Source organism: Brienomyrus brachyistius, chromosome 1 (genome assembly GCF_023856365.1).
Source record: "Brienomyrus brachyistius isolate T26 chromosome 1, BBRACH_0.4, whole genome shotgun sequence".
Lineage (NCBI taxonomy): Eukaryota > Metazoa > Chordata > Actinopteri > Osteoglossiformes > Mormyridae > Brienomyrus > Brienomyrus brachyistius.
In genome coordinates, this window is record NC_064533.1 from 11,845,801 (window position 1) to 11,860,236 (window position 14,436).

The following is a 14,436-nucleotide window of genomic DNA, read 5'->3' on the forward strand; positions in this document are numbered from 1 at the left end:
GGGTGTAGACTAGTGACAGTCCTGTGACTGCCGAGCCTTCGAGGGTTGGAATTAATGCAGAACTGTGCAAGAAAAATGCAGTCCTAGAGTAAACAAGTGAAGAATACGCAAGTCGCTGGGTAAAAACAACGTCAGGAAATTAGAAAATAAAACAACCTTTGTAAATCCCTAATTCTACCAATTAGGGCTCGTGACGCACAGTGGACAAGATAAACAAGGGTGAGATGTGTGTGGAGGTGGGAAAGAAAGCCTACAGGCAGGAGGAGACCTTTTAAAACCTTTATTTCACTTTGGAGCACTTGTCACACTTTTACAGCTTCATCAAGGTTGCTTATATTAGTTTTGTTTTAGAAAAAAAGGGAAAAAAAAATTTCCTATTTACAGTAATTCACAAAAGACAGAGCAGATATTGCATGTTTTAAAATGTGTGTTTCTGTATATACACACACACACACACACACACACACATGCCCACACACACACACAAATACACATACACACTACTGTTGTAACGAGATCTGAAGTTGAGGTTATGTGGGTCCAGCCAGCACAAACAGCAGCCATATGTGCAGTTAGGGGATTTAATGAAGTCCCAGTACAGCAGAATCGGATCCCTACAGACGAAACTCTGTATACATAAAGAAACCGCATCGAAGGCTGGGCTACACTACATTATTCATGAAAATAATGTATTCTCAGAAAGGGATGGGCGTCGCTCACAGCCTCACACACAAGGGTGGCAACTATGCCGCAATCTTGATGGATGGCGTCAGCCGGAGGTCCCCATTATTGATTTTAAAAAGGGGGCGGGGCCTTCTGGAATGTGGCGAGCGGTTTGCCACTGGTGGAACCACGGACACTGCAAGACGCTGTATTAAACATCAGTTTTCCCAGGTATCCTTTTCATCCTGTTTAAGTAAGTTTTCTTCTCAGAAACAGGGAAGGTGGGCAAGGAACTTTAGTCACCTAACATACGAGTTACTGACAAAAATATAACATTTCCCAAAAAAAAAAAAAAAAAAAAAAAAAAAGCTTCCAAAACATAAACATGAGCCGTGTTTCCATAGCGTGTAAAGAATGTGATCCGAACGCAAGGACTGGTAGGTCAGCATGGTGCCGTCTCGGCCCATTCACACGCACTTCAGCTTTTAGCCTCCTGGACAGGGAGACTGCACAATGTAGGCGGCTACAGAGGCAAAGGGGACATCCCTAAGGTGGGGATACAGTCCGTCAGATTGGGATTTTTTGGGCACGGGGGTTATTGCAGCGTTGCACGCGTCACACGCGGCGCTGCCGCAGAGAGCGGAAAGGCCGTCTGGCGATCTCGCTCCTCAAGGCACCGGATCCAGACACCATGCATCCCCTCCGTCTCCAGACGGAGGAGCTCGAGAACAGAGTCACTTCAAACCGTGTATATTTATATAAAAAACCCACTTTCAAAAGGTACAAATGATACATTATCTTTTCAAATAGAATGGACTATGTGCACTATTTACAAGCAAAAAAAAAAAAACCAAAAAGCTTTGGTGTAGGTTCTTCGATAGACCATCTCTCCGTGGTGAAGAGTTCTCGACCTAGCACCAGGGTAAGAGAAAGTCGCGAGACAGGAAGAGAGCCTGGTACAGGCTGCTGGTAAAACAGGCGGCACTCGGCAAATCACGAGCAACTTCAGGGACGAAGAGGAGGGAAAAAAAAAATGAAACTCACAAGTCTTTGGTCTGCGAATCTCAAGTCTTAACACAGCTATGCCAGTCTGAAGATGACAGCAAAGGAAAAAAAAAATTCTAAGGAAGCAGACATGAGAGAAATGTCGTTTACGGGATGATTTAAAAATAAAATCCTAACCGAGCTGCGTCGTAACATCTGACCAGAGTGCAACACCAACCCTGCCTTCATTCTACCTTCATGCTGGGTCTGACACCCAGTCTGTTCAGGTCCGCACAGCGAGGCAGCGCTCACTTGGCCATTTCACATTGTATCCGGGGGGGGGGGGGGGGGGGGGCTGGAGGGAGGCGGGGGGGTGCCGGGAGTGAAACTGCCTGCACTGACAGGGACAGGGAGGTTGCAGTGCATCACATGGCTTTGAAAACCAACAGGACGAACCATGACAGGAAGGGGGCAGCGACAGGGAACAGGGTAAGCGAATGCAGTCATGTCACATTAGGGGAAGCATTCGCACGTTGGTCATGAAATCCACTAGGGGGAGCCCTACAAGTGAGTGGAACAGCAGAGTGGAGCTGTCGTAGTCTCATTAGGGGAAGCTCAGCGCAGTCACCTCCGGCTTCATTTTCACATACTGCCCAAAGCGCAGGATGGCGTACCTGTGCAAAAGCAAGTAAGCACAGGGCCTGTCAACACCTCCAACATGGCCACACCTCTTAAATACCTGATGACAAGATGGATTTGGGTGCTGACTGAAGGGGGGAGGAACAGTGAGAATTAAGCTCAGCAAACATGGCAGACAACATTCCCCCATTCAGCGAAGCCATTCGCCTGCCAACCAGCCCCCCCCGGCCACGTCAGAAAGATCATGTGCGCTAACAAGCTTAGCTGGAACCCTGCCTTGGAATGCGCTGAAGTTAAACATTAAGGTGCTGTGGCGTGTTCGAAAGGACAGAGACTCACCCCAGGAAATCGAAGTCAATGGTGGAGTACTGGGCCTGAATTAGAGCCCACAGCCCCCAGAAGAAGTGAGAAGCCTGGAAGAAGGGAGAGAGAGAAGCAAAAAAAATTATAAATAAAAACATCAGGCTGGAAGCGAGTCCTGACCAGCGCTCAGACCCGAATTCCGCTTGAACCCGCTGGGAAGCAACAGTGGGCTGTGCAGCCGCAAGCTTGCTGCCTACATCACACGAAATAACAAGCACCATGTTGCAAAACTGGTTCACCCAACAGTCCTCGGGGGAAATGTGGCCGAACCAATCACCTCTCAATATTCAGTTCCACCTCTACATATCTGGGTGAAGATCATCGCAGCTAAAACCACTGGGCAAGAATGATGCATCACAGTTGCAGAAACAGATAAAATTAGAGATAGTATGAGGTTTTCCCACCACTCTTGTTACAACATTAAAAACTACAAGAATTAACTTGAATGCGGTGCTGAAAACTCTGCAGCCCAAAAAAAAAGATGCGTTTTTTTTTAAAAAACATGGTATCTGGCATGTAATGCCAGGCCAGGTAGGTATGACTTGCAAAGACATGGTTGTGTAGCGACGGTCCCACCTGCTGAAAGGAGCCGTGTGAACAGACTCAAACTGCCACCACAGTGAAGTGGCTCAGCCAGTGTTACACAGCTATCTAGTTGTGTTTTTTTTTTATGAAGAATACTACAAGAACCACAGATAACAGAGCTGTGCAACATGCATGCTGGCACAGGGAAAAAAGGTCAGACATACGCCGACGTGGGAAAGTCAATCTCCAACATAGTTGGCATTTCTCACCAGTAACTGTCCTCAACTACAGAACAAGAGAAAAAAATAAAGTGGAGTTTAGAGCACAAAAAGCCCATGTTGGATAGAAATTAAAAGCAACCGTCACCACAGCCACAAACTTGGGTCATACGACTGCAATCCGCAGCAAGCCGGTCAACATACACAGGCAGAGCAAAACCAGATGGACAGCACAGCCCCGGGCCAAGCCGAATGCTGCCGTCGATGTGAACACCAAGGTTTCCCAACCTCTGAGCACTCCCCAAAACTAATTAAAAAGCGTACTAACCAGGAACCACAAAGGATTACAGTTATGAACAGTCAAGTGTGACAGGTTAAGTAATTCTTTATGGCTAACTTTTTAAAACGGCAAACAGTAGTCACTGGCTTCACTGCTAGTCTCCTAGTATGCAGTCCACAGTGCAGAATTAAACTTGCTGCTCTCCACAACCCTTGGTGTAGCCTATACATTTAAAAGCAATGCAAAAGCAAAAAAAAAAAAAAAAAACTAAAACCTATTGTTTTTGTGTGTGTGTGTCTGTGTATAGAGCCAGCTGCTTAGGTCAGGTGCTGTGCAACCCAAAGACTTTCGTGCTTGTTTTGAAACGCGCACTGTTTTCCTCCATTTCAATTAAAAATAATTGGTAGAAGACCGCATTCTGCAACAAAGCTATTGTCGCATTCATGCAAGATATTTACAATTGCTTCTTCCCCCCCCTCACATTGTGCCTGTATTCTTTTCAAGGTCTAATCGTGGAGGCAAGAAGATTAAAGTGCTCTTTTCAAAGTATTTCTCCTTGATTTTTCAGCGGGACAAAACAGCACAGTGATTTCCAAGGGTGCTTCATCTTCATCTTCATTTACAAGTAAAAGGAAGTTCATCACAATGGATAACAAAACCCAAACCTTTAATTGCATGGATGTGCCACACGGCATTCATCCTCTACCCAAACAACACACAAACACACATACACTTTTGTTTAATCAGTTTCTTGTATTAAAGATTATTCCTGTGTCTTCCTGCTGCCTGTACTTCAGAAAGTGCTGGAGCAGTGAGAGCAAAAGGGCAGAGGGTGGACCAGAGGAACATCAAAGACAAGCACAACCTCCCTTTGAGGCACCATCATTTGGCACTTCAAAGGGCCTGCACCGCCTGGAGCGCCCACAGGGTCCAACACGCTCACACAGGCCGGCAACCCACATAGGTCAACAACCCAAAGCTCGCCGAGCACAGACCAACACCTAGCACAGTAGGCACATGCGCCCGTGGGAGTTTTATTACACAAAAATGTTCTGAGGACAGGATGAAAAATGATTGGTCCAGAGAGCTAACCAACAGCTAACCATGTCAGTATTGGATGATAATACGTCAGTCTTTGCCAATACTGCTGTTCGATATTTAGAATTCAGTCCATATTCAAAGTTAGCAGCGCCAGAGTTAAATATTTAACTACTAAAATAACGCAGCTGATTGCATTGGATTCTCAGTCGATTTGCACAGCGGAGGACGATGGATTTTATCAGCTCATTCACCACTTAGAACTTTGTTATATAGTCTCCCAAGCGTGCACTACCTTGCTGAGGTCTCCCTGCTTGTATTATGTGATGCGGCGGTTACACACATTCATGACGTCACTAACATCCGTTTCACCACAGATTTGTGGAGCTAACAGGTTAGCCCATTGCATCGCTAATATTAAAAAATTCCCATACCGGCGCACCACTAGCTAACGCCAACAGGAGTTACTCATCCCATGCTCAGCCAGCACAGGCAAAGACCCAGGTGGGATTTTACAATCATGCAACAGTGCCTGCGATTCCAGCTCAACGATCTGTGCATGAACACCAGCTATAGCACAGAACTCAGTGAACGGGGCAGGAAGCAAAACCACATCCGCTAGTCTAAACCAGCGTCAGCTGTGGGAGTGGGGGGGCTTTTCTTTTTCTTTCTTAAATAAAAGTTGGGGCAGAAAAAAAAAAAATTAGACAGCTGGTCAGTTCTGCTGTTGCAAGGCAGCAATGCACAGGGCTACCGTGTTCGCATCTACTGCAGCAGCGCTCACTTGGCCATTTCACACGCGCACACACACACACCCCGACCTACAATAACACTTGAACCACCAGGCGGGAACAGCGCATAAGCTATACTGGACATACTCACCAGGGCAAAGTGATTAACCTGCACATACAGGACTTCTACCTCGGCCTCAGAAACTTCCACTCCAAGGCCCTTGTACTCTTTGTAGGCCTCCAGGTAAGATCTCAGCCACTGAGCCTGCAGCTCTCGCACTGGGTACTGACTGTAGTCCACCTCGCTGAGACCTGTCAAACACAAAAGCCTCTTAAAGGGGCAGGATCACTTTAAAAAAATTAAAAGAAAAAAAAAAAATTTAAATCACCTACACATCACTGGTACACAATCTGGTCTCACATCAGAATAGCCATCAAAACTGACACCACAAATATTAAAAGGTAGTTCAAACATACGCGCGACTGAACATTTAACAGATGGGCCAAATGTGGGCCAAACGGCTGAAGTTAAAAGGACACCTTCAGAATGTGAAACAGAAACTCCTTAAAAAGCTTTTTCTTCAGGAAAAGGCCACAAAAAAAAATGCAGACTGGGTAAGAGGTTTCAGCACCTCAGAAATGAGGAACAGAATGTTCCAGAGCAGCAGAACAGCTTGTCTTGGTTGACAAGTTGATTTTATGAGTGTGGTACGATAACTAAAAAACTGAACAAGCTGGGAAAAAGGAAAGGGGAGAGGAGAGAAAATAAAGTTAGTGGTACCACACCAAGAGGTTAAAAAAAGGGGGGGAAAAAGACCAGAACATGGGTAGGATTGTGTGGCTAGACTCATCCCAGGCCTCTCGCCAAGGCTACCATACAAACAAGGCAGCGTTACAAGGCTCGGATTTAACGAATATGACCTTTCCACATAGCATGAGGTGGGGAGCTGTAACACAAGTAGGCAAACAGGGGGCAGAGTTAGAGGAGGAAGGAGGCGGGGGACAGAGAACAAGACTTACCTGCAAACTCGTTGAAGTGGTTCCCGATATCATAGGCCTGGTAACTGTAGCCAGCGTATTCATAGTCAATGAACTTTACGTTACCTGGTGCGGACAAACAAATGAGAATCTTTTACACGCTAGACACGGGCGTGATCTTCAAAGCCCCAGAAATTAACTTTCATACTGTGTGTGCGAACTGAGTGTGATGCCTCTTCACTGATGCTCTACTTGGCAGTTTCCAATTGGGGCAAGAGTTTGCATTTTGAGAGGAAGAGGAGCTGTGGGAAAAGGGTAATTAACGAGAGGATATGGGCTACAGGCAAGTCACACACAGCATGCCGGACACACAAAGTCCAGGAAAGGAAAGGCACCAACCCAGCCGGGGCTGAGGGCAAGGCCTTCAAGAAGAGGCGTAAGGAGGAAACAATAAGCAAGATGCTTAACACACTTTGGGTGGCTTTACGTTTAATGTTCTCACAGGGTGTACCTGTCGACTAAAACAGAGCAGCATTCCAAATAAGCAAGGGCTACACTGGCAATGCCACGATGAAGCATGCAGAATGGAGACAGAGGAAACCAGACAGTGGCTTCTAGTAGAAAATTAGGTCCAGCACCAATTAGCAGAAGAAAGACTTTGCACTGTTAATGTGAAAAGGGTGTTTTCAAAATGCAAAGTCTTACCCCTCAGATTTGAAGTTTTTGATTTGAGAAAAAGTACTGGGAAAAAAAATCTGCTGCAATTTATTTCTCTGGAGGACAGAATCTCCATCTACCCCCCCCCCCTTATTTAAATAAATTTACTTTTCTTTTGCTGTTCTCTGACATTTAAATATGAGACTAGAGACCATATGTGCAATTTACTCTCTGCTCCTACATAAATTACAAATCGTGCAGCTTAATCTGTGACTGTGTGTCTCTGGGTGTCAGTGCGAATTTGGGGCTGAATGTAGGCTTTACAAGTTTGCCATGTTTGGTCTACAGAAGGAGACATGTGAGGTGGTTACCAGGCCGGGTGCGGTCCTAGCGGGACACAACAGAACACCTCCAGTCAGTGGCTATAGCCCTGTGCAGCAGATGAAGAGGTTTGGGCACACTCACATCTGACACAGAACACAAACAGCTTCACTGCAGAGACGCCGCGCATCTCCCTCCCCACCTCCCCGCACCCACCCCTCCCCTCGCTATGGCCTCACACTTCCCGTCCCTTCAGCTTACGCCCCCAGCGGTGCTGCGTTCTTATTGGCCGAGAGGGCGCCCAATCGGCTCAGGTCACTGCCCGTATGAAAATGAGCAAAGGGCTTCCTGTGCAGGCTACACTGCCGCAGGTTTCAGTTTTCTCAGCCTGAGGGATTTACAACTTATTTGACTGCAGCTTTTATTTGAGTCACCTGACTAGGAGCCAAAAGCAGCCTCAGCCGACAGAGCAAGCAAGGCCCTCGCTTGTTGCACAACCGCATTGAGAAAACAGCAGTCAAAAACAAAAAGGGATTTAAACCAGCGCAAGTCTCGTTCGAACTGGGCCTGGTCGGGTTTCTATCTGGCACTGAGCTGGGCGTAGCCGGTTAGATTGCGGCACGGAAACGGGGCGTGGCCGCTCAGAACCATCTCACCCTTCCAGCAGGCGGCGGTGTCACTCCTAGGAGAGAAAAACATCTGGACACAAGGAGCCATGAGTTCGATCCCTCCCCGCCCAACCCCCTGCAAAACTGACTGGATCTTCAAAACATTCCCCCCCCTCCCATTTTCTCCAGCGCCCCAAAACAAAAAACAAGCCAAGGACCGTACCACATGGGTGTAAGAGTGACTTGCATTGTTCTGCAGAGAGCTATTAGTGGTCAAATGCATTACACAAAAAAAATATATAAAAAAAATAAAAACATACAAACATTCCCAAAGCGCCACAAATAATAATTTACAGCCATTGAAATCCTGCCACTGCATTGCTGACAAGAAAAAGCCCTTCAGTGAAGTTTTTTAAGGAGGATGTGGACTTTTCTGGCAGGCTCTACGAATGGCCAAGCCAGCATATCAGGCCAAACCGAACTGTGACTCTCCCTGTGCACCAACCATGAGCAGCGAGTCCCAGCAACAAGACATCTGAGGTAACCCTTCTCCCTTCACCTGCTACAAGGGGGCCCCCCATCCCCTTTATCTCCCTCCCTTGCATCTATTTTCCATTATCATTTACATGATTGGCCAATGTTTTAAACTTGTAATAGGCAACTTTTAGCAGGAGCAATTCAGGCTCCCCCAGGAAAGCAGAGTCTTAATGTTACAAGAGCAGGTTCTTAAACTGCTCCCCTTATTGACAGAAGGTGAGGAGCTAGTGTAACCACAGCATTGCATGAGTTCCCAGACACTGTAGTCTCTGTTCCCGTAATGAAGAAAACAGGAAGCCCACAGCTAAGAGCAGGTGAAGGGTGAAAAAGCCATGTTTCTACTAAAACCTCTGTCCAGTCTTACCCTACAGGATGTTCCACCCCCTCACAACATCACATGCCAATCCGGGGCGCCAGCTCTAACCCTCCAGCAGCAGGGCCCGCGGTTGGCCCCGGCGACCTGGCTCGGCAGCGCGAGGCAGGTGTGGACAGGGGCGGAGTCCCGGGAGGTAGAGCCTCACCTGCGGCCTCGTTGTAGATGATGTTCTTACACAGCAGGTCGTTGTGACAGAGAACCACAGGTGAGCCCAACACTGACAGGTTCTGCTGCATCCACAACATCTCTTCCTGGAGCTGCATGGCACTGGGAACTTCCCGTTTGAACCTGGCAGACATTACAGAAAGCGGCTAAATAGAGCATAAGGGTCACGCAAACGGTACAACTTTTATGATGGATTTTACTCCAGGTCTTATATGGAGAAACATTCTTCTTCAGAGCAGGATGAAACAGAAAGGCCCGTTTGGGACAACACCCCAGCAGATCTGTGCCCTCAAATCACCGTACTGCATTCTACCTGCATTCTAGGCAAAAAACCTTGTACCTCAGGTTCTTGGCTGGGTCCTCAAAGTAAGTAGGCACCAGGGAGAAATACTTTCCCATCTTCAGCCACAGGTCAGACTTGGGCACCCAGCCGTTGTGGGCATGGATGGCATGATACTTGGCCATCTGCCTGGCTATCAACCTGAGGGAGGAAAACACCACCACGTCATCACACAGAACTCAAGAGAGCACAGCAGTGCACTGCAGTGTGTGTGTGTGTGTGTGTGGTCCAGGTATACCTTACCTTGTGGGGACCAAATGTCCCCACAACGTGATGAATACCAGCTTGTTTTTTTTACCTTATGGGGACCAGGAGGGAAAACTATTTCATAAAAATCCGTGACTGCAATGAAAAAACTAAAAATGCAAAAACTCTTGTATTTTGTTTGGTTACTTAGGGTTATGGTTAGGGCTGGGTAGGCTTTAAGGTTGTCATAGTTAGAATTAGCATTTTTCCCACAAATGAATGAGCGGTCCCCAAAATGTGATCGATTACATGAGCCATGTTTCTACTAAAACCTCTGTCCAGTATGATTACACGACTGTGTGTAAGTGTGTGTGCAGCAAACCACACCTCTGTGTGTCTCTCCAAAGCTTTATAGGATCAGAGCTACACGTGTCAACATGAGTGTAGCCGCAGGCGTTTTTTAATCCATGTGGCAATAAACGTGCGCTGATGAGAAGGCAGGCGTGTCTGTACAGGCAGAATTCTTGGGAAAAGTAGCTGGGATCTCTTATGGCGATTGTCCGCTGCCACCAAGAACCAAGTCGCACAGCCAGTTGGCGGTTTTGCATTGTAAAGTACGTGAGCTGTACCAGGGCTGCCTCGGCCCTGCATACCAAGGCCGAAAGCGTGACCAGACCGGGTTGGCTGTGTCACCACAGTCCGACTGGTCAAAATGCACAGAGATACCGGGGTTCTGAGTCAATATGCATGGATTATTTGGAGGAAAAAGGGTATATTCTATATATTCATTATTAATAGTGTCAGGCATCACGACGCATTCCTGAGAACCGGGAAATTGAAAATTTACAACCACCTACTTAAAATTACAATAGAACAGTGAAACGGAACGTAATGCAAATTTACTCGGGCAAATGCTTAAATCTGCTAGCGTTTGACGCTAACATCACGCTGCCAGACGTCAGTGGACATTAGCACATGGTGAAATATGATGTGCATCGTGCGAAAGGTAAATTAGTGTGTCTTTGGTTTTATGCGACTGTTGCTTTTCAAACCCGGCAGGGCCTTTACCGAGTCCGCATACCTGAAGATGGGTGGGCTGCGGATGTGCTGGGGATCAAGGGCGGTGCCCTGCAGAAACTCGTAGCACAGGCCGTTGTTGAAGGTGCAATAGAGGCGAGGGGCACACCGGTGGGCCTGCAGCACCCGGAAGCTCTTCACCTCGTTATCGCGATCCACAAACAGCTCCGTCTTATTGCCATAAATGCGTACCAGGACGACGTCCTGCATGACTCCGCCCACATAGCAGCCAATCAGCTTGTTGGTGATTCCATCGGTGAAAGACTAAACAGAGGAGAGAGCACAAAGAAAAAAAAAATGCAAAAGAGTTTGGCATTAGTCCAACAGGTGGTGCAGCCTTCATATTTTCCTATTTACAGATGCTGCTAACCACTCCTTTAAATCCTGAAACCACAGCAGATAACTACATTGTAACCCATGGTGGAACGTAGTATTTTTATCGCCTTCATTTGCCTACTTTTACAAGAGGAGAGCAGCTTAATAAATGTTCAGAAACAGGCTGAAACATGGCTGACCTTTTTACTGCAATGTGTCTGCCAGTCACCTTCCCTACTGGCCATGACATTCTACTTCTACCACTTTCAAAAAAAACAAAACAAAAAAACAAACAAAACCCTTTACTTTGATTTGATGGGGGACATGTCCTTCATTTTAAACTTGTTTGCCTTCCCCCTGTATGCACAGGGGGCAGGATGTGGCTCTGTGGGCTAAGCCTGTGTGCCTGTCATCAGAAGGTGGCAGGTTCAAATCCAGCCTCAGCCTGCGGGTCCTTGAGTAAGGCCCTTAACCCCCAGCTCCCTGGGCGCCGCTATGGGTGGCAGCCCTTCGCAAAAAAAAACTTACTCTATGAAAAAAGAGCAAGTTCAGGAGGCGTAAACACAATTTCCCCATGGGGATCAATAAAGTATCGATTATTATTATTTTGATCCATATGGTTTTTCACAAAAACATCCCGCATGAAGCTATGTGGTAGCACCCACTAAACTAATTCTTCAGTATATTACTTGGATCAGCTGTAGATTTAACTCCACATCCAGCCACAGTCATGGCAAATCCCACAGGCTTGTTTGGATGAGAACTATGAGGGTAGTGTATTAACCCCCCTCACTGGACAAGAATCTTATTGACAGGAAACGGTACATTTTTGAGAGGGAAGGAATTCCAGCCCTTATCGCCATATAGAGCGTGCTACGACACTACGCAAAAATCAACCGTCTAGGAATATTATTCTGTGGGTGCCAACAACGCACGACATGTGCTGATTCTGCCCGTCGTGTTCATCTTTGACAAATGTGCCATAGGGCAGGAATGGACTCTAGCAGGCAACAGCGAAGGGTCACGTGACTGGCACAGTCATGAGGCTCAAGGCCGCATTGGGAGGATATCAGAACGCTGGCGAGCCCATGCCAGGCACGAATGCAGAGACTATGGGAGCCAAACCGTGAGAGCACCAGCATCCAGGTCACGGCACAGGAAATGGCTTCGGACATCACCTTTAACAGGCTTGTGTTTAAATTCCCAGATTAACCACGTCACTGCCAAGCCCTCGGTAATACGAGCCATTGTCGTTTTCAGTGCGTCACTAAGCGGAATGCAAAGCGCCTTCACTCAGGTCATATGATAAGTGCAAGGCTGTACTGCAGAGTGATACAAAACTGTCACTTCCTAAAGTATGCAGACTCACAGTCAGAATAGACCCACACATTGCTTTGTCATTGGCAGCCCTGGAGACCGCGTAACTCCTGAACACATGACAGAAATAAGCAATTAAAGTTTTTTTTGTTTGTTGTCTTGGAGGTTTGACTGCTCCTCGGGTCATGAGATCAGATACGGTTCAATGGGATGCTAAACAGAAATACTGACCCCCACATTCAGGAAAGGGCATTTCAAGCATTCAGGTTAAACCTGTTGGGAGCTGCTGTTGCTTTTCGCCACTCCCACAGCGTTAAGTCCAGCTTACGTCTTCAATATCATACAAGTGTAGCACAAGGATAACACTATTACCAGATTACGGCTGAGCTGGTAATCGCTGTGCTTGTTTTTAAAAAGTACGGCTGCCAAAAAATTCTTGCCAGTTAGGTAAAAATGCAAGATTAAATTTTGGTCTTAAATATGGTTTTATGTACTTGAACTCTCCAGGTGTTTGACAAACTGAGGACAAACTAGTTGTACTCAGTTTAAACATACTCCCTCACAGTAAACACTTCTCTTATTTTACATCTGAAAACTCACTAGACTTCAGCAAAGTTCACAGGGGAAGCACCACAGCAGAACATGAAAGGAGGCCAAATTAACCGTCCTTTTCAGTTAACTCCTTACCAATTATATTTAATGGCATGGACCTGACACCTCTATTGTGTAAGACCTGAATGAAAGACAAGCGCGATGTCCCAACCCCTCCATAAATGACTACAAACCGCCCGTAAAGTGACCTCCAACATAAATCACGACACAAGCAACAGGCTGCAGCCACGCCGGTGCCTCATCCCCACAAGCATACCTGCGACACTAAGATGCATGCAGCTGTCACACAATCAGCGCACACACAACCCATCTCCGACCTCAATTCACCCGGCATACCCCTGCCACGAGTTTAACCGAGCCATACAGGACCACTAATGCTCGCTTTTAAAATGTAAAAATAAATTACCACGAGTTTGACACTTTTCAAGCTTTGCATGTGTTTAAATGATAGCAGTATTGCGACTAGATGTACGGAGTCATTCTTATCCCCCGCGGGAGCGTATCTGATAACCTCCCCCTCCCAATATTGACCTACTTCAATACTTAAGCGCTCCTTTAAAACTACATTAGTATGAATCATAAACATAATTTACGGTGTTATATGACGAACTATTTATTTATGCTTGAATTTTCGTATATAATACGAGGATAAGCCACTGAAGTGCTTTTTTTCCGGTTCCCTTCTCGGGCTCTCGCCCACTGCGACGCATACGTGACTGTAGGGATGAGCTGACGACATTTTCATGCGAAACGCCGTATCTCATACAGATAAGTGTACAGCGGCTCGATAAAACATGAATTCAATAAACAAACAGGGTATTTCATTCTAAAATACTAATAGGAGGAAACTGGCACTTGTGTGTCGCGTATTCGACGGCCCCATCTTCGGTACCCAGGCAGCCGGATTAGTTGCGTCGATACGGGCCTACTCTCCTCTTCCTTCAACTGACGCAGCCCCGAAAAAATGTACTCGAGTACTCGACACAATGCCTTCCTCTAAAGCGCGTAGCAGCGAAACAATTTCTGTCAGAAAACAACGCTCCGGCTGCTTTTTCACCTTTGGCAGCATAATGAGAGATGTGTGGAGGAGAATAATTAACGTTCACTACCTTCATTTTGACCTCTGACGGCTTCCAACTGGGTCTCAGTTCCTTGATCAGTTTCAGCGCCCCTGCTCTGAAATCCTGCTCGTCTACAGTGACATCTAATTTGGGGACAGCAGGAGCTCCTTCTGGTACGTGGATATAGGTAGCCATTGCTAGAAAGTCAAAAAAGGACTGTTTTCGACGAGAAAGGATTGCTAGCGATCACGAGTGCGTTTCAATGAACCGGGAGTCCTGAGGAAAGCCGTTGAGTACGCGCCTCTTACGAACAGCAGCTACACCTCCTGGAAAATTCCACCCCTGTATAAAATACAGCCGCGGTGCATGCCGGTCCTCCGTGACTCACCGCATCAGGCGAGGCGTTGCCCGCCACGAAAAGAATGCGCATTTGTGACATCATTCT

At 46.8% G+C, this 14,436-nt stretch overlaps 1 protein-coding gene across 1 annotated transcript; it reads right to left on the reverse strand.

Annotated features, from left to right (window-relative positions):
* Positions 1-265: 265 nt before the first annotated feature.
* On the reverse strand, positions 266-14,336 carry etnk1 (ethanolamine kinase 1). Its single transcript, XM_049010431.1, has 8 exons — positions 14,040-14,336; positions 10,691-10,950; positions 9,424-9,564; positions 9,064-9,206; positions 6,462-6,545; positions 5,593-5,753; positions 2,626-2,699; positions 266-2,321 (listed from the first exon to the last, which is right to left on the reverse strand). The coding sequence occupies exons 1-8, from the start codon at positions 14,184-14,186 to the stop codon at positions 2,252-2,254; spliced, it is 1,080 nt and encodes a 359-aa protein (XP_048866388.1). The 5' UTR covers positions 14,187-14,336; the 3' UTR covers positions 266-2,251.
* Between the last annotated feature and the right edge of the window lie 100 nt (positions 14,337-14,436).

Coding starts and splice junctions, on each gene's coding strand:
- etnk1 (XM_049010431.1), bottom strand. CDS start 14,186: ATGGCTACCTATATCCACGTACCAGAAGGAGCTCCTGCTGTCCCCAAA. Junction 9,565..10,690: donor CGCAGCCCACCCATCTTCAG/GTATGCGGACTC, acceptor TTCCTCCCTCAG/GTTGATAGCCAGGCAGATGG. Junction 9,207..9,423: donor GACCCAGCCAAGAACCTGAG/GTACAAGGTTTT, acceptor AATGTCTGCCAG/GTTCAAACGGGAAGTTCCCA.